The sequence below is a fragment of the Corythoichthys intestinalis genome, chromosome 19 (genome assembly GCF_030265065.1).
Source record: "Corythoichthys intestinalis isolate RoL2023-P3 chromosome 19, ASM3026506v1, whole genome shotgun sequence".
Taxonomy (NCBI): Eukaryota; Metazoa; Chordata; class Actinopteri; order Syngnathiformes; family Syngnathidae; genus Corythoichthys; species Corythoichthys intestinalis.
The window spans coordinates 1,736,466-1,760,362 of NC_080413.1; the positions used below are offsets into that span (position 1 = coordinate 1,736,466).

The 23,897-nt window shown below is 44.3% G+C and overlaps 1 protein-coding gene across 4 annotated transcripts in view; it reads right to left on the reverse strand.

The window, feature by feature from the left end:
- Positions 1-23,897, reverse strand: part of adgrg6 (adhesion G protein-coupled receptor G6) — a 47,459-nt gene that overhangs the window by 15,460 nt on the left and 8,102 nt on the right. The window contains exons 3-19 of one of the 4 annotated variants that reach the window (XM_057822709.1): positions 22,060-22,407; positions 20,945-21,087; positions 20,496-20,775; positions 20,108-20,281; positions 17,234-17,302; positions 17,030-17,092; positions 12,655-12,855; positions 12,288-12,376; positions 12,150-12,202; positions 12,058-12,081; positions 11,834-11,985; positions 9,523-9,634; positions 7,494-7,582; positions 7,367-7,431; positions 7,159-7,295; positions 3,382-3,547; positions 215-346 (exon numbers count right to left, since the gene is read on the reverse strand). In XM_057822709.1, coding sequence (XP_057678692.1) covers positions 215-346; positions 3,382-3,547; positions 7,159-7,295; positions 7,367-7,431; positions 7,494-7,582; positions 9,523-9,634; positions 11,834-11,985; positions 12,058-12,081; positions 12,150-12,202; positions 12,288-12,376; positions 12,655-12,855; positions 17,030-17,092; positions 17,234-17,302; positions 20,108-20,281; positions 20,496-20,775; positions 20,945-21,087; positions 22,060-22,407 — 2,297 coding nt within the window. The other 3 variants (XM_057822710.1, XM_057822711.1, XM_057822708.1) reach the window with 3 other exon arrangements.

A 23,897-nucleotide genomic window follows, 5' to 3' on the forward strand; every position in this document is an offset into this window, starting at 1 on the left:
ATGGACTAACATTGTAAAGTGCATAGCAAAGAAAATGTTTAATTAGCGAATCCTAAAATACTGAAAAGACTATTTCAATTGGTATACAGTAGCTAAGTACGGTAATTTACCAACTTTGTGAAAGACATGACATCATGTCAGGCACAAACGACAGACAAACCTGAAGCACGTGATAGACATGAGTGACAGACACAGATGAGGGATGAAGTGTGACCTGAAAGAGACTGGCAGTGCCGAAGAACATAAAGTTGATGCGTGTCGGCGGCGAGTCCTCCGACCCCAACGGCAGCGAGGGCGGGAGCGTGATCCGTGCCAGCGAATTCCTTCGTTCTGATTTGAAGTCAATCTGACAGGGCGGTTCGGTGAAAAAACAAACAAACAACAAATTGTCAAAATATGATGTTAAGCATTGGCAGGGAACATTAAAGTACCAGAAGGGTTAGAGAAGCACCCCTGGAGATTATGAAAGGCAATTTTCTTAAAAAGTGCAAGGTCTAAAATAGGCCTACAACAAAGCCACGAGAGTGCCACCTGTTGTAATGGGTGTGCAATTGTTAGAGTTGTCCCAAACGATTAAGCTATCGACTATGTTTACGATTCTCTTCGATTCGTAGCATTTCAGCTAGCTACTTTTGTCAGGCAAATTAGGCTAATTTAAACTACTAAATTCACATATTGATCAGGCTACATGGACGTTTGAACACCAATTATTTTGTGCCAAGTGTTTTATTGTTAAAATGCATATGGTTGTGAACGTACCTAAGTGTACATATGTGTGTTATAGCGTAACAAATTGTCAAAATTGAAGGAAGTAAAAAACATCAAAAATCAAAATTGCCTTGTTTGCTGTCTGTTAAGCTGAACAACGACTGGAGAAGAAATGGCGGCCGAGATTCCAGCGTCATAAAGTTGAAATCGCTTAAGTCGAGACTGTATTACGTCCATATCTATAAAGAATTCGGGGATTTAAGAATTTCTTCACAAGAATTTTCAACGGAAAAGCTTTGTTTACATCAGGCGGCCGCTAGCTACATTTACAAACAGACTAGCATTGTACTTCAACATATTTACGTAAAATTAATGCTACCTGCATGTTTTTGTTTTTCCTTGTAAACAAGATCAAGACCATTTTGCGTCCTTATTTATAAAAAATTCGGGGATTTAATCATTCATTCACAAAAATTTTCACCGGAAAATCTCTGTTTACATCAGGTGGTCGCTAGTTACATTCACTCACAGACTAGCATTGTACTTCAACATATTTACGTTAAATAAATGCTACCTGCATGTTTTTTTTGTTTTTTTTTGGTTTTTTTGCTTTAAAACAAGAATTGAGACTGTTTTACGTCCATATCTATAAAGAATTCGGGGATTTAATCATTTATTCACAAGAATTTTCACTGGAAAAGCTCTGTTTACATCAGGCAGTCGCTAGCTACATTTACAAACAGACTAGCATTGTACTGCGACATATTTACGCAAAATATATGCTACCTGCATGGTTTTTTTTTTGCTTGTAACCAAGAATCAAGACCGTTTTGAGTCCTTATCTATAAAGAATTCAGGGATTTAAGCATTTATTCACAAGCATTTTCACTGGAAAAGCTCTGTTTACATCAGGCGACCGCTAGCTACATTCACTAAAAGACTAGCATTGTACTTCAACATATTTACGTGAAATAAATGCTAACTGCATTTTTTTTTTGCTTGTAACCAAGAATAAAGACTGTTTTACATCCTTATCTATAAAGAATTTGTGGATTTAACAATTTATTTACAAGAATTTTCACCGAAAAAGCTCTGTTTACATCAGGCGGCCGCTAGCTACATTGACTAACAGACTAGCATTGTATTTTGATATTTTTACGTACAATAAATGCTAACTGCACGTTTTTTCTTTGTTTTTTTTTTGCTTTTAAACAAGAATCGAGACTGTTTTACATCCATATCTATAAAGAATTCGGGGATTTAAGCATTTATTCACAAGCATTTTCACCGGAAAAGCGCTGTTTACATCAGGCGGCCGCTAGCTACATTTACTAACAGACTCACATTGTACTTCAACATATTTACGTAAAATATATGCTAACTGCACGTTTTTTTTTTCGGTTTAAACTAAGAATTAAGACTGTTTTACGTCGATATCTATAAAGAATTCAGAGATTTAAGCATTTATTCACAAGAATTTTCACCGGAAAAGCTCCGTTTACATCAGGCGGCGGCTAGCTACATTTACAGACAGACTGGCATTGTACTTTGACATATTTACGAAAAATAAATGCTAACTGCACGTTTTTTTTTTTTGCTTTTAACCAAAAATCGAGACTGTTTTATGTCCATATCTATAAAGAATTCGGGGATTTAAGCATTTATTGACAAGCATTTTCACCGGAAAAGCGCTGTTTACATCAGGTGGCCGCTAGCTACATTTACTAACAGACTAGCATTGTACTTCGACATATTTACGTAAAATAAATGCTACCTGCATGTTTTTTTTTGCTTGTAACCAATAATCAAGACCATTTTGCGTCCTTATCTATAAAGAATTCAGGGATTTAATCATTTATTCACAAAAATTTTCACCGGAAAAGCTCTGTTTACATCAGGTGGTCGCTAGTTACATTCACTAACAGACTTGCATTGTACTTCAACATATTTATGAAAAATAAAGGCTAACAACCCGTTTTTTGCTTTTTTTTTTTTTTTTTTTGCTTTAAACCAAGAATCGAGACTGTTTTACATCCATATCTATAAAGAATTCAGGGATTTAAGCATTTATTCACATGAATTTTCAACGAAAATAGCTCTTTGTCTGTGATTCCACTCAGTCAGCTTTGACGGCCTCACCAACAATGCAAGCCCCCTATTTATCGGCCCCGCGCCCCATCAATATATTATAAAATCTATGCTACAAGATACGTTTAGAGTGTAAGGATCACTCAGTAAACACCTTAAAAGGCTAAAGCAACATTGCATATTCTCTCATGCAAAATAAAAATTAGACAATATTTACAAAACAAGCAAGCCTGAAGCTTTTTAGTAGTAACCTGCCTTCAAGCTGCTGCGGGGTCTTACCGTCAGTCTGTAGCGGCCTCAGTTGCCCTAACAGATGCCTGATTTTTCAGCTTTTTATACTTGTTAATCGGCCAATTTTGGAAAAAGTCCCTATATCAGCCGGGCGACAAATCGGTTGACCTCTACTTATTATAGTACCATGGAATTAGGTAAAGTGCCCGCCAATGGTTAGGGTATTACCTGAACGATTAGAAAACAACCTGAGGGAGGAGCATGAAAACCTCTGCAGTTAAGACGACTACCTGGGAGTTGGCAAAATTTCTGAACTCTCAATCGCCCGAGAGACGGTCAAGAATATCTAACTACCTGTGGGTCAGTGGAATTTGTCGGGATAAAAGCGCTGAAGGACGTCCCGTTGAAGACGGACGCGTTGAAGGCCGACACCCCCAAAGCCAGACGTTTGGACCTAATGGTGACGCTGGAACCTTCAAACTGCAACTTGCCCAAAAGATGATCCACCGCCTTCAACGCCCTGTCAACAAGTCAACATGCTCATGGAAGAGGAAGAAGATCCTGAATTGATTATACAACCCATAGCAAAAAGAATGGAATCACCTTTCTCGGACAAGCACTCACTCAGACATTTTTTTATGTAGAACAAACTCAGATAAAAAGCTTGAAAAACTCATGAACTATCAAAAGTGCAACTCCCTGGCATTCAGAAACACTAAAATGAATAAAAAAACATTGTGGTGGTCAGTAAATGTTACTTTTATACAGCAAGTGCAGGGAAATAAATTTAGAATCACTCCAATCTGAGGGAAAATATATGGAATCACTCCATTTTGAGTTGAAAATACAAACACACCCAGTTAATTTCCTTTCCTTAATTGGACCACTGCCTCAGATTAGATCTGCTCGTTAGTCAGCAGTTGAAAACTGTGCAGTTATCACACCTTGGAGGGCTGCTGGATTCACAAGAATCATGGCTCCAACAAGAGATATGTCTCTTGAGACCAAGGAGAGGATTATCAAACTTCTTGAAGAAGGTAATACTACACTTATGGTTGCCAAAGATGTGGGCTGTTCACAGTCAGCTGTATCAAAAATCTGGACTAAGTACAAACAGCATGGCAAGGTTGTTAAAGTTAAGCGTACTGGTAGACCGAGGAAGACATCCAAACGTCATGACAAACAACAAAAGGCCATATGTTTTGAAAACTGAAGATGTACAACAAGACAAATGAAGACGAAGTGGGAGGAAGCTGGAGTCAAGGTAAAATCGCCTGAAGGAAATGGGGATTTTCATACAGGAAAGCATCATTGACACTTAACTAATTTGCTCCCAAAAACGTATAAATACTAGGGCTGTCAAAATTATCGCGTTAACGGGCGGTAATTAATTTTTTAAATGAATCACGTTAAAATATTTGACGCAATTAACGCACATGCCCCGCTCAAACAGATTAAAATGACAGCACAGTGCAATGCCAACTTGTTACTTGTGTTTTTTGGAGTTTTGTCGCCCTCTGCTGGCGCTTGGGTGCGACTGATTTTATGGGCTTCAGCACCCATGAGCATTGTGTAATTATTGACATCAATAATGGCGGGCTACTAGTTTATTTTTTGATTGGAAAATTTTACAAATTTTATTCAAATGAAAACATTAAGAGGGGTTTTAATATAAAATTTCTACAACTTGTACTAACATTTATCTTTTAAGAACTACAAGTCTTTCTATCCATGGATCGCTTTAACAGTTAATACTGTTATTGCTATTTGTTGATTTATTGTTATAATAAACAAATACAGTACTTATGTACCGTATGTTGAATGTATATATCCATCTTGTGTCTTATCTTTCCATTCCAACAATAATTTAAGGAAAAATATGGCATATTTTATAGATGGTTTGAATTGCAATTAATTACGATGAATTCATTTTTAAGCTGTGATTAACTCGATTAAAAATTTTAATCGTTTTGACAGCCCAAATAAATACGTTCTATTTTTAATTGTTTCAGTGTCCCAAAGATGTATTTATATGTCTTTTACGTTTTTTTTCCCATAAGAGACATCTCTGGGTTCTGATTCAACTTAGCTCCAAAGCACACCTCTGGAAATCCATTTTAAAGCAATAAGACTGGCCACTGGAGGGCAGTAGCGCATTTGGTAAGACCCTCATCCCCGATTCAACGGAACGAACGAACGGCCGGCCGGGCCGCACGGTCGGGGCGTTGGCGGAAGACGACCGAATGGACTTCTAGGATGCCAGGCAGCGGACAACCGAGCAGAACAACCGGGAGGACACCCGGGATGCCAGGCGCTTGACGACCGAGCAGAACGACCGGGACCACCGGTGCAGCGGACGATGCCGTTGAGTCTGCTGCTCGCCGAGCAAAGACAGGCGGCGATGAGGGAAAAGTTTACCCCAGGTGTCGCTGCCACAACAGCGTCATCTCTCAGTTAGTTATGTGTAAATCAATTGTTACTTTGCTGTCAAAACCTCTATTAGTCTTGTTCTTTATCTTATTTTGTAAAAGGAAAACATTATTCAGATGTTTGGGATGCCATTAAAGCAAAAAACAGCTGTGTTAAAGTCAAAGTTATGTTTGAAATGTATGCTTTTACAAAAAGCTCAATTTCTCTGCGTTTTCATCAGAAATTGGAAAATTACTAAAACTAAGCTATGTTCTAATGCTGGTTTCTAAAGAATGGAAAAAACTTTTTTCCTGCTGAAAGAAGAGGGTAATCTTTCTTTTGGTGGGTTCCATGTTTATATAACAATCAAGCAGAATTTTCTGTGGGCCTTGCAAAATCAGTCAAAATCCAGTAAAACGGCCGGGAACGAAGGGGGTTGCATCGGTGAAAATGGCTGGGAGTGAATGAGTTAAACAGAAAAGAACAAGATTGCAATGGGAACGAGAGGCAATCATGGACTGTGAATGACTGAATGAAGGTTATTTTCTGTGATGAGTCAAGAATCTCCATTGGACAAGCTGATGATGCTGGTGCCGTTCCAGTGAGATTTACAAAGAAAATATAAATATCCCTCAGTCCTTGATGATATGGGGCTGCATGTCAGGCAAAGGCACTGGGGACATGGCTGTGGTTAATCTTCAAAAAATGCACAAGTTTACACAGATTTTAGACAGCTTTCTTATCCCTTCAACTGAAAATATGTTATTTTCCAAGATGATAATGCATCATGCCAGAGAGCTAAAACTGTTCAAGCATTCCTTGGAGAAAGACTCTTCCAGTCAATGTCATGGCCTGCATATAGCCCAGATCTCAGCCCTATTGAAAACCTGTGGTGGAAATTGAAAAAAAAAAAAGGTCCACAGCAAGGCTCGACCTGCAAGGATGATCTGGCAACTGCAATCAAAATTGAGTTGGCACCAAATTGATGACGAATACTCCTCAAGTCCATGCCTCAGAGACTGCAAGCTGTCATAAAACTCAGAGGTGATGCTACTCAATACTAGAGATGTGTTTGATTGGTATGTCTTTGTTTGTTTCTCATGATTGCATATTTTGTTCCTCAGAATGGAGTCATTCCATATGTATGGTATTTCCCTGCACTTGCTCTATAAAAGTAACATTTACTGACCACCACAACGTTTTTTATTCATTTCTTTTAGTGTTTCTGAATGCCAAAAAGTTGCACTTTTGAACTAAGTCATTATTTTTTCAAGCTTTTTATCGGAGTTTGTTGTACATGATAAAATGTCTGAGTGAGTGCTCGTCCGAGACTGGCGATTCCATACTTTAGCCAGGGATTGTATCACAGTCCGCCTCGGCAAATTTATCGTCATTTATCGTTATCAAGGTAAATCTGCTAGATTTACCGTGACACGTAAATATCACCCAGCCCTAAGTCTGATCATAATGAAAATATTTCACAAAATAAGGTTAGGGTCAATTCTATCCTTACAACATATGGGAAGACAATCTAAATGACCTGTATAACTGAAGTCGTAATATAAAGGTGGGGACAATTTGAGCGTCCTAAAAACCTAGTGTTATGTCCCTATGAAACACCCTTGGTGATAAATACGCATTCATGTGGATTTTTATTTATCAGAGTAAGATGACCGAAAACACGTTTTCAATCGTGACACCAAATTATGCAGCTGTGGCTACCTGTCTGAGGCGTGAGCGAGAGCGCTGTGGGGGCTGCTCATCACGTTGGAGATGACGGCGACCACGGCGGATGCCAAGCTGGTGTTAATGTTGGCCACGTCTACAATCTGCTGCACTTTGCCCACCACTTTGGACACCTGACAGTAAATTACAGCAATCGTCGGTGCCGGCGAGTGTCAGTACCGATTAGGCGAGGAGGCCGACTCACCTCCTCCCGGGACAACTGATTGTCGGCGATGGCGGCCAGTTGCGCGGCCACCTCTGCTGCGTTCTCTACATGAAAGATAACCATTAGCGGTGGGGCACGTCTGATGAGCGTCCTGGGGGGGTCCTACCTGCTGACACTTGGATGGCGTCGATGTCGGTGCAGTTGCTGAAGTCGGCGGGTGACCAGACCGATGAAAAGTTGCTAAGGTTTATTAAGCTGAGAAGGTAGGAAGAGAAAGACTCATAGTGACAAGAGGAACACTGTACATTCGATAAGTGATGTTTTTACTTGGTCTTGAATCAGTAATTGTGTACTTTTGGATAGTATTTTCTACCGATGTACCAGTGTTGTTTTCGTCAACGATGAATATAACGAATATTTTGTCAATGAACAATTCTTTTCATGACCATGACGAGACAACGAGCTAAAATCATATCTTGGGAGCAAGGCCGGCCCAGCCTATACGCAGACTATGCAGCTGCTTAGGGCCCCTGACCACTGGCGGGCCCCCAATCTGGTAACCTCATTTTATACGTTGTTAATAGAGGGAGTGACGTTGAACCTGCTTTGTGATGATTGGTGCTCAAACTTGCTTGGAAAATAGATGCACGAATATGTCGAAGAGAATTTATCCTTCTTGAGCAGAGAAACTAAAAATCAGATTAATATACAAAACATGGACGTAGGGGTTGGATTGCATGTATCGGTTTCACAGTACACTGTGATGAAATGTTGGGCCAAAAATATGGGGCCCCTTGGCATTATTTTGCTTAGGGCCCCCAATTGGTCTGGGCCGGCACTGCTTGGGAGACTAAAACTTAATGACAATAATGCTATTTTTCGTCTAACGAGACAAGAACGACACTAAAATGCGCCATAGTTTTCGTCGCGTGTTCACAATGTGTGACATTTTATGTGTCGTTAGCCTGCCTGGTTGTGTCACTCATGTGACGTGATGCGACCCCCCCCCCCCCAACTCACCCACTATTCTAGTGTCCTCTCCAGTCTCCCCAATGCTTGTGTTTAGACACACACGGTAAGATTAGTCTTCTTATCTCGGTAACAGAGAATATACAATCTTGTTTTAGCCTAGTAAGGTCCGTGCTGAGTGCTAAATGTAACTTGTAGCGTTAGCATAGCGTTCACATTAGCATTACGCTATTGCTAACGGCGACAGTTTGTGGAATCCAGGCGGGCATAACTAATTGAAAATCATGTAGCCTATTGTTTTCCTGCTGAGTGTTATTATCACATGATAGATTTGTAGATGCTACAATATCTGCTCGTCTGTCAATGTTCATTGACCTTATGTTACTTATATTTGGAGTAGTGCTGTCAAAAGATTAAAATTTTTAATCGAGTTAATTACAGCTTAAAAATTAATTAATCGTAATTAATCACAATTAAAACCATCTATAAAATATGTCATATTTTTCTGTAAATTATTGTTGGAATGGAAAGATAAGACACTAGATGGATATATACATTCAACATACGGTACATACGTAAGTAATGTATTTGTTTATTTTAACAATAAATCAACAAGATGGCATTAACAGTATTAAAGCGATCCATGGATAGAAAGACTTGTAGTTCTTAAAAGATAAATGTTAGTACAAGTGATAGAAATTATATATGAAAAACCCCTCTTAATGTTTTCGTTTTAATAAAATTTGTAAAATTTTCTATCAAAAAATAAACTAGTAGCCTGCCATTATTGATGTCAATAATTACCCAATGCTCATGGGTGCTGAAGCCCATAAAATCAGTCGCACCCAAGCGCCAGTAGAGGGCGACAAAACTCCCAAAAAAACACGTAACAAGTGGACATTGCACTGTGCTGTCATTTTAATCTGTTTGAGCGGGGCATGTGCGTTAATTGCGTCAAATATTTGAACGTGATTAATTAAAACAATTAATTACCGCCCGTTAACCCGATCATTTTGACAGCCCTAATTTGGAATGAAACTTTTGAATTTTAAAGACGAAAACTAAAACTAGATGAAGACAAACACATTTTGAAATGACTAAAATATGACTGAGACTAATAAGTATTATCGTCCAAAAGACGAAAACTAAGACGAAAATTAAAATGGCTGCCAAAAACAACACTGCAACAACAAATACAAATACAGACTGTAAATTGACATTGTTACCAGCTGCGGGTGGCACTCTGTTCCTTGTTGGGGAAGCAAGGCAGAAAGTGGGACGTACTGGGCCGACTCTCAGGCCAGCGGTAGTGAATGGTGTCGTCTTCTGGACAGTTCTCTGGCGAGGAGTAAATCGAGAACAACGAAAATTCTGTCATTCGGGATTTTTTAAAAAGTATGTGCATACCACTACAGAAGGATAGTGAAGAAAACAACTAGAAACACAAGAAGAAATTAATAAAAAGCATTGTGGTGGCCAGTAGATGTTAGTTTTATAGAGCAAGTGCAGGGAAATAAATATAGAATCACTCCATTCTGAGGAAAAATATATGGAATCGTTCCATTTTGAGTAGAAAAATACGGACATACCCAGTCAATTTCCTTTCCCTAATTAGGCCCCTGCCTCAGATTAGAGCTGCTCGTTAGTCAGCAGTTAAAAAAGGTGCAGTTATCAAACCTTGGAGGGCTGCTGGACCAAGTGGATTCACAAGAATCATAGCTCCAACAAGAGAGATGTCTCTTGAGACCGAGGAGAGGGTTATCAAACTTCTCGGAGAAGGTAACACTACACATATGGTTGTCAAAGGTGTGGGCTGTTCACAGTCAGCTGTATCAAAAATCTGGACCAAGTACAAACAACATGGCAAGGTTGTATAAGTTAAGCGTACTGGTAGACATCCAAACGTCATGACAAACAACTAAAGGCCATATGTCTTGAAAACAGAAAATTTACAACAAGCCAAATGAAGAAGAAATGGGAGGAAGCTGGAGTCAAGGTATGTGACAGAACTGTGCAAAATCACCATCTTTCTTAAATATGTTAATGAAATCATTTTCCAAGATGACAATGCATCATGCCACAGAGCTAAAACTGTGAAAGCATTCCTTGGAGAAAGACCCATCCAGTCAATGTCATGGCCTACCCAGATCTCAACCCTACTGAAAATCTGTGGTGCAAAGTGAAAAAAATGGTTCACAGCAAGGCTCCGAACAGCAAGGATGATCTGGCAACTGCAATCAAAAAGAGTTGGCACCAAATTGATGAAGAATACTCATCAAGTCCATGCCTCAGAGGCTGCAAGCTGTCATAAAAGCCAGAGGTGGTGTAACTAAATACTAGAGATGTGTTTTGATTGTTATTTCATTGTTTGTTTCTCATGATTCCATATTTTTTCCTCAGAATGGAGTGATTTCTATATTTATTTCCCTGCACTTGCTCTATAAAAGTAACATTTACTGACCACCACAAAGTTTTTTATTCATATATTTTAGTGTTTCTGAATGCCAAGGTGTTGCACTTTTGAACTAAGTCATTTTTCCCCCAAGCTTTTCGTCTGAGTTTGTAAAACATAATAAAATGGCTGAGTCAGTGCTCGTCCGAGACTGGTGATTCCATACTTTTTACTAGGGGTTGTAATAGTTTTAAATGATTGTACGGCGACCTCGAGTGCCAGAAAGGAGCCTTCAAATGAAATGTATCATTATTATTATTATTAATATCCCGTAATTTCTGGACTATAAGGCGCACCTGACTATAAGCCGCCAGCCACCAAATTTGACATGAAAACGGCATTTGCTCATAGATAAGACGCACTGGACTATAAGCCGCAGTTGTCCTCATTGTATTATGGGATATTTACACCAAAAGATATTAACTGGTAACACTTCATTTGACAATTGTATCATAAGACTGTCATGAGACCAAATGAACCACCATTAAGCTTTGAACCAATTGGCTGCAAAGCCTTATTGTTTCTAAAAGCTTCATTTGGCCATCACTGCTCCCTTGGAGGAGACGGTCAACCTCTGCTGCCACCTGCTGTCAACACTGTTGTCATCCAACATTCCTCCTAGCATGCATTGCGGCGCTACAAATGTAAATAACAATCATGTTCTGTGCTAATTATTTCTTCAGTTAATGTTCCAGTTGTTTCATTAATTGCTAGTTATGGTATTTGCTAACATTTTCTTGGATAGTGGTGCCATAGTAGTGTCATAAGTCATAATTATTACATGACACTGTCATAAGCATTAATGAATGCTTATAATAGATGTTGGTTAGTGTCATCCAGCAAATTATCTCACTTTTGAATGGCCGTAAAAGATCTGAGCTGGACATAAATGGAGTTAGTGACATAATATGCCACATGACACATATTGACATCCGTCATAAGCATTCATTATTGCCCATGATAGTGTCATGTCATAATTATGATGTCCTTATGACAGTCTTATGATGCCGCTGTCAAATAAAGTGTTACCTATTAAGCCAAATAAATCAACAAATAATCCGGGTGTAATACGGTAGTGTCATTACCCAAGGGGCTGATGTGTAACGTGTGAGCGTGGACCTCCAGGCCGGCTCCGATGTGAGGGTCACCACCGTAGATCCTGTCCCGGACCGCTGCGGGGACATCAACGATGTTGTCGCTCGCATCGCCGTGGCGTAGCAGTGCGCGGCACAAAAAGCTGCGCGACAGCTCGAAGTGAACATCGTACGACGCAGCCATGAGTTCTAATCTGGCGGACGAGGGCTTTCACCTTGAGCGACCTTCGGGCCGGACGCTGCGGGAAGTGAAATGGCGAGCGTTAGCCTGACACGCCCATGTCAAATTCATTTCGTCTTGACTCACCTGAGCCGGTCCACGGAGGCGGTGCGAGTCCAGTTGTGGAAAGTCTCGTTCAGCTTAGGACGATAACACAAAGGCGGTAAAGTTAACGGGACGTTAGCCGCCGTCTAATCTTACGATTCAGGGAAAAGGCAACCCTACCCAATAGGTCACCGCTTCCTCAACGTCAGCTGGAGTTAGGGTGGAGCTCTGGTCGTGCACCTCCACGGCCAGTCTGTAGAACGTGGCCTCTGTGCACACAGTGGAAGAACATTTGATCTTCCTCGACACGTCTCATCTACAATTTCGCTAACATGAGTTAAGAGTTGCTGCTATGTTCTCTTTTGGCCACCCAAAAGGCGATAAGGGGTCACAGAAACAAACCAATCACCAGCCACCAGTAGCAGAAAAGCCCCACCCACTCTACCGATTGGCAACTTTCACAACAGTCGACAAACACCAATTAAATCATCAATGACAAGAGCTGAATTTTTGATTTTCGTGATTAGAATCGGTCACGTCGACCTACTGTCCCGCGTCCAATCGTGCTTGTGAGGACACACCCCCCAAAGCCCTGCAGCAATGTCGTTTATGGGATGGCGCACGTGGGTAGGCCAGGGGCTCGGTGGCAGGAGTGCAGAGGAGGAAGATCCGGTGTTTGTCAACCGACGTGAAGTCGAGTCTCTCTGAGGAGGCGTGGCCGACGTAAGAGCGGGAAAAACTGGAGAACCTGTGGCCGAGAGGCGTGTAGGGGGTGGAGTCAGAGCAGGGGTCGTCGGTCGATTAAGCGGAGGAGTCAAATGAGAGAGGGGTGGAGTCAAATTAGGAGGCGGCAACTGTAATTGAGAAAGGAGACTCAAATCAGGGAGCAGAGGGGTCACATGATGAGGAGAGGTATGAGGAGGTGGAGTGGTCACGTGACCAAGAGGTGACACACCAGGAAGGGGAAGACTCAGCAGAGGAGGAAGAGTCGGGGTAAAATGTGGAAGAACCGGGCGGCGGGAGGAGCCCGTAAAGTGTTTGTAGCCCGAAGTCCGCAGGTAGGACGCAGTGCGAAACTGAATGCTAGTTGTCCACAGTCCCGCGTCCCGTCCCGTGTCGGGTGAATCTTTCGTCCCGCCGCTCGTGGCATAAGAAAGCCAAGGGGAGCGAACTGTCGCCGCAGACGTCCCATCAAACCGTGGGGGGACAAACCCACTTTCAGGTGTGGGGAACGGAAAAGTTCCAAAGTTCCTGCTCGGCCGTGCCTGAGAAGCCTCGAAGATGCTGACGCGCGCCGGGGGTAAATTGGGCCAAACTAGGGAATGAAGAGTCGACATCGAAGGAGGAGCCGATGAGCTTCCGATCGCATCTTTCGGGTTCGAGACGTGGAGAATAGGTGTCGGCCGGCGCGGCGGAAATAAAGAGTTCTCAGAAGTCACAGGATCGGTCCAGCCGGGGGAGGTGCTCGTCACCCTCCAGACAGTAGATGTTCTGAAGTCCCCCGTTCCTGTTTTTGCTGCAACGCCGACGGAGTAAGCTTGTGGCTGGACAGGCTTGGCAATGAGCGTGGCAGAACTCGGCGGGAGTCCCGTAGCCTCTGGCTGGCGATGGCTCGGCCGGGAACCGCCTGGCCGGCGACCGCCCTGCGAGATGAGCGGGGTGGAGACCAATGCCAGGAAAGGCCTCCGCCCACCTGGCCGACGGGGAGGGGGTGGACCGAGCACTAAAGAGGGCGCGGCTTCAGATATTTGCGGAGCGGGTGGGTGCCTCAAAGGGGGAGGGCCCTGAGGAGGAACTTTCGGGGCTACGGAAGCAAAAACACCAACACGCATCCGCCGGCTCCGCAAATCGATGGAACTAGTCTTTGTGGACCGCGTGGGGACCTTTCCCAGAAAGGACGACGAACGGGGCAAGGAGACGGGCGGCCTGGGGGTCGGAGGTGCCGGCGTGACATTGTCGTCCGTGACCAGGTATACATGGGTCCTTGCAGGCGGTGGGGCCGCGTGCTCAGGTGGTAGATGGTGGCGTTCACTAACAGACTGGACGTGCTGCTGCGTAGACGCTGCCCCCAGGAAGCGGTGCCAGCCATGCACACGTGACAGGAAGTAAACAATAGCCATCATTAAAAACAGTCCCGGACTACAACCGTTATCAGTCCTATCATTGATCACGATTTCGTAAACATTGTAACGTGTTAGACAGCGAATCCCGCGATTGGTGAGGAACCTGTGTCGACCTTTTCCGCCAATGTAAAAATGGCTTGAGTAATTGATACGTAGATAGCAGCACGACACTACTTTGTCTAAATAATGCGTATTAACTCACTTCCTAATGAAGCACCTCAACTCACTGGAAATGGCTTCCTAAGCAAGATAATAATACTTGAGAAGGAAGCGAAGCAGAACATTAGCATGTTAGCATGGCTGTACGTAAGCAGGAAAAATAGAGTTGGCTTGCACACCCAGTTGGCTGGCGTAGTACGTGACTTTGCTGATTAGGAACTAGGTAACGCTAACGCAGCAGTACTAAGCACCGACAATCGAGGCGTTGTGCTAAGCCTGCCACCGTAAACCCTTCGCGGCTTTGCGGCGGGTTAACCCACCCGAGTTAGGAACTAGCTAATGCTAGCGCAGCAGTACTAAGCACTGGCAATAGTGACGTTGTGGTAAGCTAGCCACCGTGAACCCTTTATGCCCGCCCACCCGTAGAGCCGGGCGGCATATCAAAAACTTACTGTTACCGAAATTCTTCACGATGACCGACGTAATTTTGACCACGTCGGTAAATTCGGTAATTTAATGAAGCAAGAAAATATAGTCTTTTCATCCTGCTTTGAGTGTGTTGTTCGGCTATGTTCATTCCCCTTTAAGAAAGCAGTCAGTGTGCTTACGTATGAAGTCACTTGGTTATCAGGAACTCAAACAAACAGAAGCCCGGTAGGCTAACGCTAGTGGCTATCGCTATAAGCAAACGGAATGTCGGGCTTAAGGGAGCTTTGGCAAACTTTCACCCGACACGAAGTAGTCTCTTGGTGGCCTCTAAACGGGCTTTTAACCCACTCTACTCCATGGTTCTCATGATTTCAGGACTCAGGAGAGGGTGCTTTCTACTGGTAGCCAGGCCACAGGCTAACGCTAGCGGCTAACGCTATAAAATGATATTGATGGAGTCGGATAGCGGCTCTACGTTTGTCAAAACGGCTGAATTTAATGAATGGCTTGGGCACGGACTGCATCTAGCAATTAGTATGTCGCATTATTTTGTATCTGTGTGTGATTGGTTTTTGGAGTTTTTCCTTGCCGACATGGAGGGTCTAAGGATTGGAGATGCCCAGGACTTGAACTTTATTTATTCATTTTTGTTACTTCATTTGCTGTTTCTGATTGTGTGTCATACTGCCTCTGCAAAGCCCTTTGAGACAACCTTGTTGTGATTTAGGGCTATACAAATAAAATTGAATTAAATTGAATTTCTTTGATATCTTTTATGAGGGTAAATCATTCAGCATAAATTATAATGTAACAGTGAAGCCTATAATATGAGCGTTTAATGGCCACAGCTATTATTCTGTATGTGCTTGCTTCATTGTTTCATTACTGCCATGATAAAATCTTAAATGTGTCATTGGCAAAACAGCAATATAGCTTTAATGTGAGTGTGTGTCTGTGTGGGGGTGCATGTGTGCGTGCATGTATTAAAAAATGCTCTGAGGAAAACAAACCTGAAACCTTGAAGTAAACACTTGTGTTGAGTAATTATGTCACAGCAGCCATTACCAATAAATTGTCAGTTTGAAGTGTTTTGTTCAAACTATTAGTCATTTGTCTTACAATGACGCGTTTGCACAGTCACCGTATTGATTTTTATAATGTCGTACATTGTTCAAGTCATACAAGCTGTTATAAATGTTCATACTTGAATTCTTATGGTTTACAAGAATTTTTATATACTTAATGTTTAGACTGCATGGACAATTGTTTAAACATGTTCAATTGAAATCTGGTAAATAAATCACTGAGAAACAGCTGATTTGTATTTCATACATTGATTTAGATTTTCAAATTATATAACAGTCCGCTTGGGCAAATTTATCGTCATTTATCGTTATGGAGGTAAATCTGCTCCATTTACCGTGATACGTACTTAAGGCCATATTGCCCAGCCCTACCCACCCGGGTTAGAAAAGGTGCAGTTAGTGACGACTGCCAGCAGGGGGAGCTGCATTTGCTCAGTTGCACAAGAGGCAAACGGCCACACAAGTCAAAAGGAAACAGTCGGCACACAAACCTCTTGGTACATTACCTTAGGTTTCAGGCGGATGCGAGAGGAACTGAAAGCAGATCGTTTTCAAATGCCTGTGTTTGAGTGTGTGACAGAGAGTGTGTTTGTCTGTGTGTGTGTGTGTCCATGTGTTCTCCATTAGCAGCAGTCAGTGTTGTAAGAAACACACGCATGCATACATTGCCCAGGTGTGATCCATTACGGAGGTCAGAGCTCGTCTCAACTGAAAAAGGAACCCGACCCCAACCTCGGTCCTGCGTCTGCCGGCCAACCGAGGCTTACCGGGACACCGCCTGCCGGTACTGCTACTGGTCGTGGCGAGAGCTGCGGTACTGGTGGAGGTTATAAGCATGCGGGTGTGTGGTGAGGCTGTGAACGAAAAGACTGGGAAGGACAGCGAACAATAGGAAGTTGCACAAAACAGCAGGAAAGCGCTACGTCCATCGCGGGGATACAATGAGAAGATTTGAGACTGCACCCGCTATCAAAATGACATGTAGACTCCAGAGCAGAAAGAAAAGTTATGAGGGAAGACAAAAGGACAACCAGGAGAAGGAAGCCAAAGAAAGGTGATGTAGAGGAAGAGGCGGATCACAGCTGATGATGTGGCGTAGCTCTGAGTGAGTGCGTGAGTTACCTACCTTCTGCGTTTGTTGCATTAGTAGCATGGATGATGTTAGTGGCATCAGCGGGGGAGGAAGCGGCTGCGGGAACGAACGTGGCCAGGAGAGACAACACAAGGAGGGTGACCGTCATCACTTCATCTTCATGGCATGCACCCACCCGCATGCACAAAACACTCGCAGTATAGAGCGCACAGCACGAGTGAGGTCTTGCATTTCTACCTGGTGGACATTCCTGGTGAGCCCGGTCGCAGTTGGTGTGGAGCGGGTCGTCGCCTTGCGGGGTCGTACCTGAATGGCCAAATAAAGTTGTCACGCGACTCTGCCGACAGTCAGATACTCAGCACTTGCAACATGTACTCACTGCAATTAAAGTCTCCAACACCTCAAGCTAAGTCTTTTTTCCGCTAAGAAGCCAAGAGGAAGCTAAGGCTTCACTCCAGATTAAATATACAGTACCATATATATTGAAGGAATTCGGCCTCCCAGCCAAGCCGCCGGAACAGCGACAGCCGAACTAGAAGTCAGCCGGAAGGCCAAACTCCGCGCGTTCACTCTTGCGTTAACCCTTTGTACTGACTCCATTTTGAACGGTTTAAAGAAAGCTCACCCGGGAACAAGTTGAAATTTTATTCGTCGACCTTGATCAAAAAGCAAGGCAAAAACAGACGACGGCGAGGCACTGCTGGATCCAGGGTCAGCAAAACAACGGATACATCGAAATGTCCCCGGCAAGCGACAGTTGTTAGCTAAATGTTCAGTCTTTTGAGAGCTGCTGTGGAGTGGGCCGGGTGTTGTCTTGGGATCATCCTTCTGTGGCAGGTTTGGGCGATCAAGTTCGTGTGTCATCTTTCGTTGCTGGGTCATTGTTGCCACGGCAACTGACGCATGTCTTGACGTCTAAGGCGCCGAGCTATCAACTTGTTATCTTGGTAGGGCGAGTGTGTTCTGACCCCAGCGAAGAGTCGCTGATGTGTTCGCCTTACCTTAGCAGGCGAGGGGTGATAAGCTGGTCCACTCAAGGGTGTGTCCTGAGCCCTCTGCTTTACACCCTGTACACTCATGACTGCTCCGCCTCCTCTGCATCCAACCTCATCGTCAAGTTTGTCGACGACACCACAGTGCTCGGACTCATCTCCAACGACGATGAAACGGACTACAGAAGAGAGGTGCAACATCTGGAGTCATGGTGTCACAAAAACAACTTGGCTCTAAACACAAAGAAAACCAAGGAGGTCGTGGTGGATTTCCGTAAGGGGAGTCACATCATCCATCAGCCTCTTACTATCGGCAACGATGTGGTGGAGAGGGTGAGAAGCTTCAAATTCCTGGGGGTAACAGTGACTGAGGACCTGTCCTGGGGGGACCACATCTCCACAGCGGTGGGTAAGGCACAACAACGCCTCTATTACCTGAGGAAGCTGAAGAGCACTAACATCCCCAGACCACTGATGGTGAACTTTTACAACTGTGCCATCAGCAGTGTTCTGACATACGGATTTTTAGTGTGGTTTTCCAGCTGCACTAAGGCAGACCAGCAGGCGCTCCAGCGCGTGGTGAAAGCTGCCGGGAGAATCATAGGAATGACTCTCCCTGAGATCAGCACCATCTACTCCACTCGCTGTTTGAGAAGAGTGCACAACATCCTGCGAGACCAGCACCATCCTGCTCACAGTCTTTTCCACCTGCTGCCCTCAGGGAGAAGGTACAGGTCCATACAGGCCAGAACATCACGACTGTCCAACAGTCTGTACCCACAGGCTGTGAGGCTACTGAACTCTGCCCCTCTCCCCTCTCTGCCCCCCTCTTACAGACAATAATCCACATCCACCAACAGCAATAACTCTGAGCTGGTTTGCATTGTTGCAGTATGTCACTATCCACTATTTCCTCCTCCCTGACACTTACCCATTGGTTGACAACCAGTAGGCTGTACTTGATTATACTTGATTAACTTATCTGGGTTTTGCACTGATTTTTGCCTGTTTTCAACTGGTATATTTTTGCTCTGCACTTTAGCACTGACACGACCTCATGCTGCTGTTGAATCTTTGCTCTACATATGTCCAAAACTGTGTCAATGTTTACACTTGGTACTGATGGGTATTTATTTTATGGGTTTGCACTTTGCACTTTACCAACTTAGCTGTATGAGCTGGATGGATGCTCCAAACAAAGTTGCGTAGTGCTTTCTTTGTAACAATGACAATAAATATTCTGAATCTGAATCTTTATTGTGTCAAAGGGCATGGAGTACGTCTCCTTAAACTATGTTTAAATGCTTTACTATAATGCACTGACCAAGGTCAAAGTTTAGACTAGGCTTTGGACTGGTTTTCCTCCCATTGACATGCTTATGGGAGGAGAAACTGGTTTGCTCAGTGGAAGGTTGAGTTGAACTTGGTATGTGGAAGTATAACAGACCATCCATCCATCCATCCATCCGACACCATACAGATGGTTCTTTCGGTCACAACCAACAGCTTGTGACCATAGGTGCGGATAGAAACATAGATTGAACGATAAATGTTACAACATGAAAATAGTATGTGATGCGAGGATGCGACAATAAAATGAGAATATAGACATGAAAACGAAAACCAGCAACAGTTGAAATGAGTTTCCTTTCTTTTTTCCAACATAAAAATAATAAACAAAAGGCAAAATTATTTGTAGTACTGTAAAATTTGAAGGACTTTGAATGGGGATTCACTTAAATATTAGCTTGCTTGCTTAGCTATGTCGGTCTTGAATGAAAAAAATAGCTTTTTTACTAACTTTCGAAGGGATTGGTGAATGCACATGTAAAACTAATGGGATTCAGTAACTTAAGCAAGGTGAAGAACCATTGTGCTAGAGAGAAAACAGACAGTTAGAGGGTCAAGAGAAACAAGTGCGCAACCAAAGGGCGAAACAACAAAGACTAGACAGAAACAACACTGGAGAAACAAGGGACAAGAATATGCAGAGACAAAACTCCCACTGAATAAAGGTCAGACTAAAGAAGTCAACATACAGACGAAGGACCGAGCCCAAACGAGACAGACTAAATGACAAGAACGTGGCGGTTCGTTTCCAGTTGGCCGGGCCGCTCACCGCAGCTGAGGGCAGAGTCGGTCCGGGCCAGGGCGGGCGGTACATCCCAGAAGCCGTTGTCCCAGTCGATGACATTTCCCGCCGCGTGGCAGGTGAGCGCCTCTAGCTGCCGCACCGTCATGGCGTAGTTCCAAAGGCGGACGTTGTACACGTTACCCCGAAAGCCGCTAGGACCTGATGCGCACAACGGCGAACCTTAGAGTGCTAAGCGCCGTTCATTTAAAACAGATCTAAACCAAAATGAAGAAAACACTGTCGAGTACAAGATAGTTTCAATGTACACAGGTGGCAAATCTGTTTCGCCAGGATATTTCACTTTACGAATAACAGACCAAGCTAGCGACACATCCTAGCGTGGGCGAAGGCGCACTGACGCTGGCTTTCTCACCTCCGAGGCGAAAGGTGCCACCGCCCGATACGGAGAGGCCGGCTGAGTCCGAGCAGGTCTTGGTCCAATGGTCGCCCTTGAAGTAGATGCCCACGCGGCCGCCGGACGACGCCCACAGCAAGCACAAGCCGCTCATGGACGTGGTCCAGTCCGCCGGTGTGACGACAGAGTCCAGCGAGCAGGTGGCGCCCTCCAAAACCAGCCTGACGCGGCCGTTTTCCGCGCCTAGAGCCAACGCCGGATTCCCGTCCGCGTCGAGGTACGTGAAGATCCACTCCGCCTGGGCCAGAGCAGAGTTAAATTGGACAGACCGCGACAGGTTAGGGTGACGTTCACAAGTGTGAAAGTGTTTTCCTGCTCCTCGGCCGGCCGGAGCTAAATCGAGAAGGAAGTGGAAAATGCCAGACGTTTAGCTAATTTTGGAGAAGACGCATCACTCTAATACTCACCTGCTGCGGCGGCCCGCTGCGCTCCATCTCCAAGCAAAGAGTCAGGTGATGAAGCGTCGGCACGACGATGGAAGACGCTACTTGGGCCGCCGGAACGTTGTCGCCGACGATGCTCACCTTCTGATTTCTCAATGCCACGACGACTGCCAGGTCAGGATGGAGTGAGCCAGTGAGCAAACAAGTCGGGAGCAAAGAGAAACAAAGGAAATGAGGACTCCAACCAGGAAAGAAGCCAGATTACAAGTTAGGAAACAGAAAGCAAAGAAAAGCAGTCCTGCAAGCAGCACCGAACGGGCCCTCTCATTCCCCTCTTGTCATCTAATGAAAAATTAAAGTTTGGCACAGATATGTTGTATATCTGCCGAGTTATGACTGTTCAAAATTTGTGGTGAGACAAAATGGCGACGGTCATTTTCACTTTTCTATTTGGACCCTTCTGCTTGAACGAAACCTCAATATTTTTTATCAGGCACCTGAACGCGTCTTAAGGCTCCCCTGATGCAGATTCAGGGTCAATTGATTTTCACCCTCTGGAGGAGGAGCCTGTCTAGTAATAAAGGGCATTTCCTATTCCCAGCAGGGGGCGCCAGGCCTAATGTGTAATATTTCAATGCAGTCACAATCAGGCTCTCATACATGCCAGATATGTAAAACAATGAACCTTGGATCACGGAGTTATTAGACATTTAAGGCCACCTTTGCACCCCGTCCCAGTCACGCCTGTGATTGAAAACTCACCATTTTGATAACTTCCCATCTCATGTCTCATGAACAGTCTCACCAATTTTGATGAGGATCCAACTAACTCCCTAGGCGTCAATATCTAAAATGTACACCCTGTAAATCATTCAAAATTTCACATTCAATCCAAAATACTCCATTTCCTGTTAGGTTTGGGATAAGGGTCCAAGAGACTTTTTGGTGCAGTTTTGCACAAGGCTCTACGCTGAAAGAACCTAATAGGAGAGGTCTTTTTGAAAAATTTAAGGGGACGATGTTGAGCCATTTTGTTGCGATTTGCACCAAGCCGCATGTATTTGCAAATTTTGGCGAGTTTGGGAATTGAATGAATGAATCGGTCAAGATCGTCTGACGAGAGCTACGGCGGGACCTACCGTGTCTGAAGCTGATCTTGAAGCCTCGTTTCTGAACGCTGAAGTCAGAAGTGAAGCGGAGCTCCATGACGTTGCCGCTGGAGTTGAGCACCAGGCCCGCGGCAGTCAAACCACAGAACTTGACCTCCCCGCTCCCCGTGCCGACGACCAGACGGTCGTAGATGCACCCCGGCGCCTCCTCCAGCTCAAAGTCCTCGAAGGATATCTGCACCGCGAAGCCCGGCGGAGCCCGCAGGATCCAGCGGCAGCTGGCGGAGTTGCCGTAGTTTTGTGGGTAACACGGCGTCGTCAGAACGCCTTCCGGCTCCGTCGACTCGGACCCGCACTCGGACCGCTCGCACCCGAGAACTGTCGCGCACGGAAAGGAGCAGATGTGAAAATTGTCTTGCTGACAAAAAGGCCAACCAGGGTAGACAGCCAATGATCGGATCATTGATTGCCTGTGTGGACTGTATTCACTTATTGACAACAATCAAACTATCTAAATGCTAATGCACTAAAGTGCATGTGCTGGTTTAACTAGAAACTGCAATTTCTGGAGAAATTACTCTGGGTCTTTGCTGTGTGGAGATACATATCTTAGCCCTTGGTTTGGGGACATTTCGGGGACAATATCAGGTCACTTCCTGTTGACCTGGGAACATTTGGGGGCGTGGCCTGGTCACATGAGGTCATTTGGGGGCGTGGAATGGTCACATGAGGTCATTTGGGGACATTTGGGGGCGTGTCCTTGTCATATCAGGCCATTGGGGGGCGTGGCCTGGTGATATCAGGTCATTTGGGGACATTCGGGGGGCGTGGCCTGGTCATATCAGGTCATTTGGGGGCGTGGCCTTGTCATATCGGGACATTTTGGGGGCGTGTCCGATTGATATCTGGTCATTTCCTGTTGATTTGGGGACATTGGTTTTTTTTTTGCCATTGAAAATGGGGGAAAAATTTGGACATCCGTGGCCGTCAATGGCATTGACTTACGTAGGCATCAATGAAATCCAAGTACACTGGCATCAATAGAATGGACAAACATGCCCGTCAATGGCATTAAACAAAGTAAATGTAATTGGAGATGAATGGGAAATTTGGACGTCCATGGCCGTCAATGGCAGCGCCCTCCATAAGCGTCAATGGAATCGGGGACATTTAGGGGACACCTCCTATTGATATCTGGTCATTTCCTTTTGATTGGGATGGCGTGGCTCAGTGATAGAGTAGTTGTCCCCCAACCCAGAGGATGTGGGTTCGATTCTCTGCCCTGATGAACTCGCCTAAGTATCCTTGAGCAAGATACCGAACCCCACATTGCTCCTGGTGCTGCGTCACCAGTAGGTAGTGTAAAGCACTTTGAGTGCCTTGAAAGGTGGAAAAGCCCTATATAAGTATAACACCATTTATACCATGATTTGGGGGACTTTTGATTTTTTTTGCCATTGAAAATGAATGGGAAAAAATTTGGACGTCCATGGCCGTCAATGGTATCGACATCCATATGCGTCAATCGAATCCAAATACATTGGCATCAATAGAAATGACATACATGGCCGTCAGTGGCAACTGTCTAAATTGGCCTCAGTGCAATGTTATTGCCATTGGAAATGAATGAGAAATTTGGACGTCCATTGCCGTCAATGGCCATGGACGTCTTTTTTCAAAGACCCAAATAATAAGCTTTTTTGGGTGTCTCCTGTTGCTAAGGACAACTCTGCATCCCGCAGCGCGACAGCAACAACCTCATGACGTTATCGTGGACACAGGCGGATGGCGAGCGCACTGGCCGCGAGGGGGCTCGCTCACTGAAAAACACAAACAAAGGTTGCCGAGGCGCTTCAGGTTAGCGGCGC